We start from the raw sequence: 569 nt of genomic DNA, 5'->3' as shown, positions 1-569 counted from the left end.
GGGGGGATGAGATGGGGGGGGATGAGATGGGGGGGGGGGGACCCGCGGCCTACACCCTGTCAAGCCCCAATCCTGCGGCTCGGTTGTACACCCCGGTCCCGGATATCAAAGATCTCGCGGTTGTCGATGGTGTCCACCGCCTCCTCCTCCTGCTCCCGGGCGGTGAGAGGCCGCTCCGAGCTTCTGCCGTAAATCAGCGGGTTCGCGTTCTCCAGCCGCGCTCCGGCCGCCATGACACCCCCCTCTCCCTCAGACACGCACTTCCGGCTCCGGGTCAGAGGGCACCGACCTCCATCCGGGGGGGCGGGGCTCCGCGTCTCCATAGAAACCGGAAGGAGCCCGTTCGGCCCGTCGGCTCGCTGCCAGCCGAACGCCAATGTCTCACCCCCACCCCCTCCCGGAGGTGGGTTTTGAACACGCCCCGAGGTTCTGTGCCTCCTTTGTCTGTCCCAACTCTCCCCCGGGGAACAACAGGGCCAGGCCATTCGGCCCATCATAACCTACCTTGACACTTGATATGTTGTGGCTGGCCCTAACTCCCCCCCTCTGTCTCCCCCCCCCCGCCTTGA

General features: G+C 66.6%; 1 protein-coding gene across 2 annotated transcripts in view; it reads right to left on the bottom strand.

The window, feature by feature from the left end:
- Nucleotides 1-338, bottom strand: part of ciao2b (cytosolic iron-sulfur assembly component 2B) — a 10,259-nt gene extending 9,921 nt beyond the window's left edge. For both annotated transcript variants that reach the window (XR_006314068.1, XM_043706529.1), the window contains exon 1: nucleotides 107-338. Coding sequence is in view for 1 of the 2 variants with exons in the window: in XM_043706529.1 (XP_043562464.1) it covers nucleotides 107-323 (217 nt within the window). In the remaining variant the exon portion in view is untranslated. The remainder of the gene's footprint in view (nucleotides 1-106) is intronic.
- Nucleotides 339-569: the final 231 nt, after the last annotated feature.

This window comes from Chiloscyllium plagiosum, chromosome 17 (genome assembly GCF_004010195.1).
Source record: "Chiloscyllium plagiosum isolate BGI_BamShark_2017 chromosome 17, ASM401019v2, whole genome shotgun sequence".
Taxonomy (NCBI): Eukaryota; Metazoa; Chordata; class Chondrichthyes; order Orectolobiformes; family Hemiscylliidae; genus Chiloscyllium; species Chiloscyllium plagiosum.
This window is presented reverse-complemented; position numbering and strand designations above follow the sequence as displayed.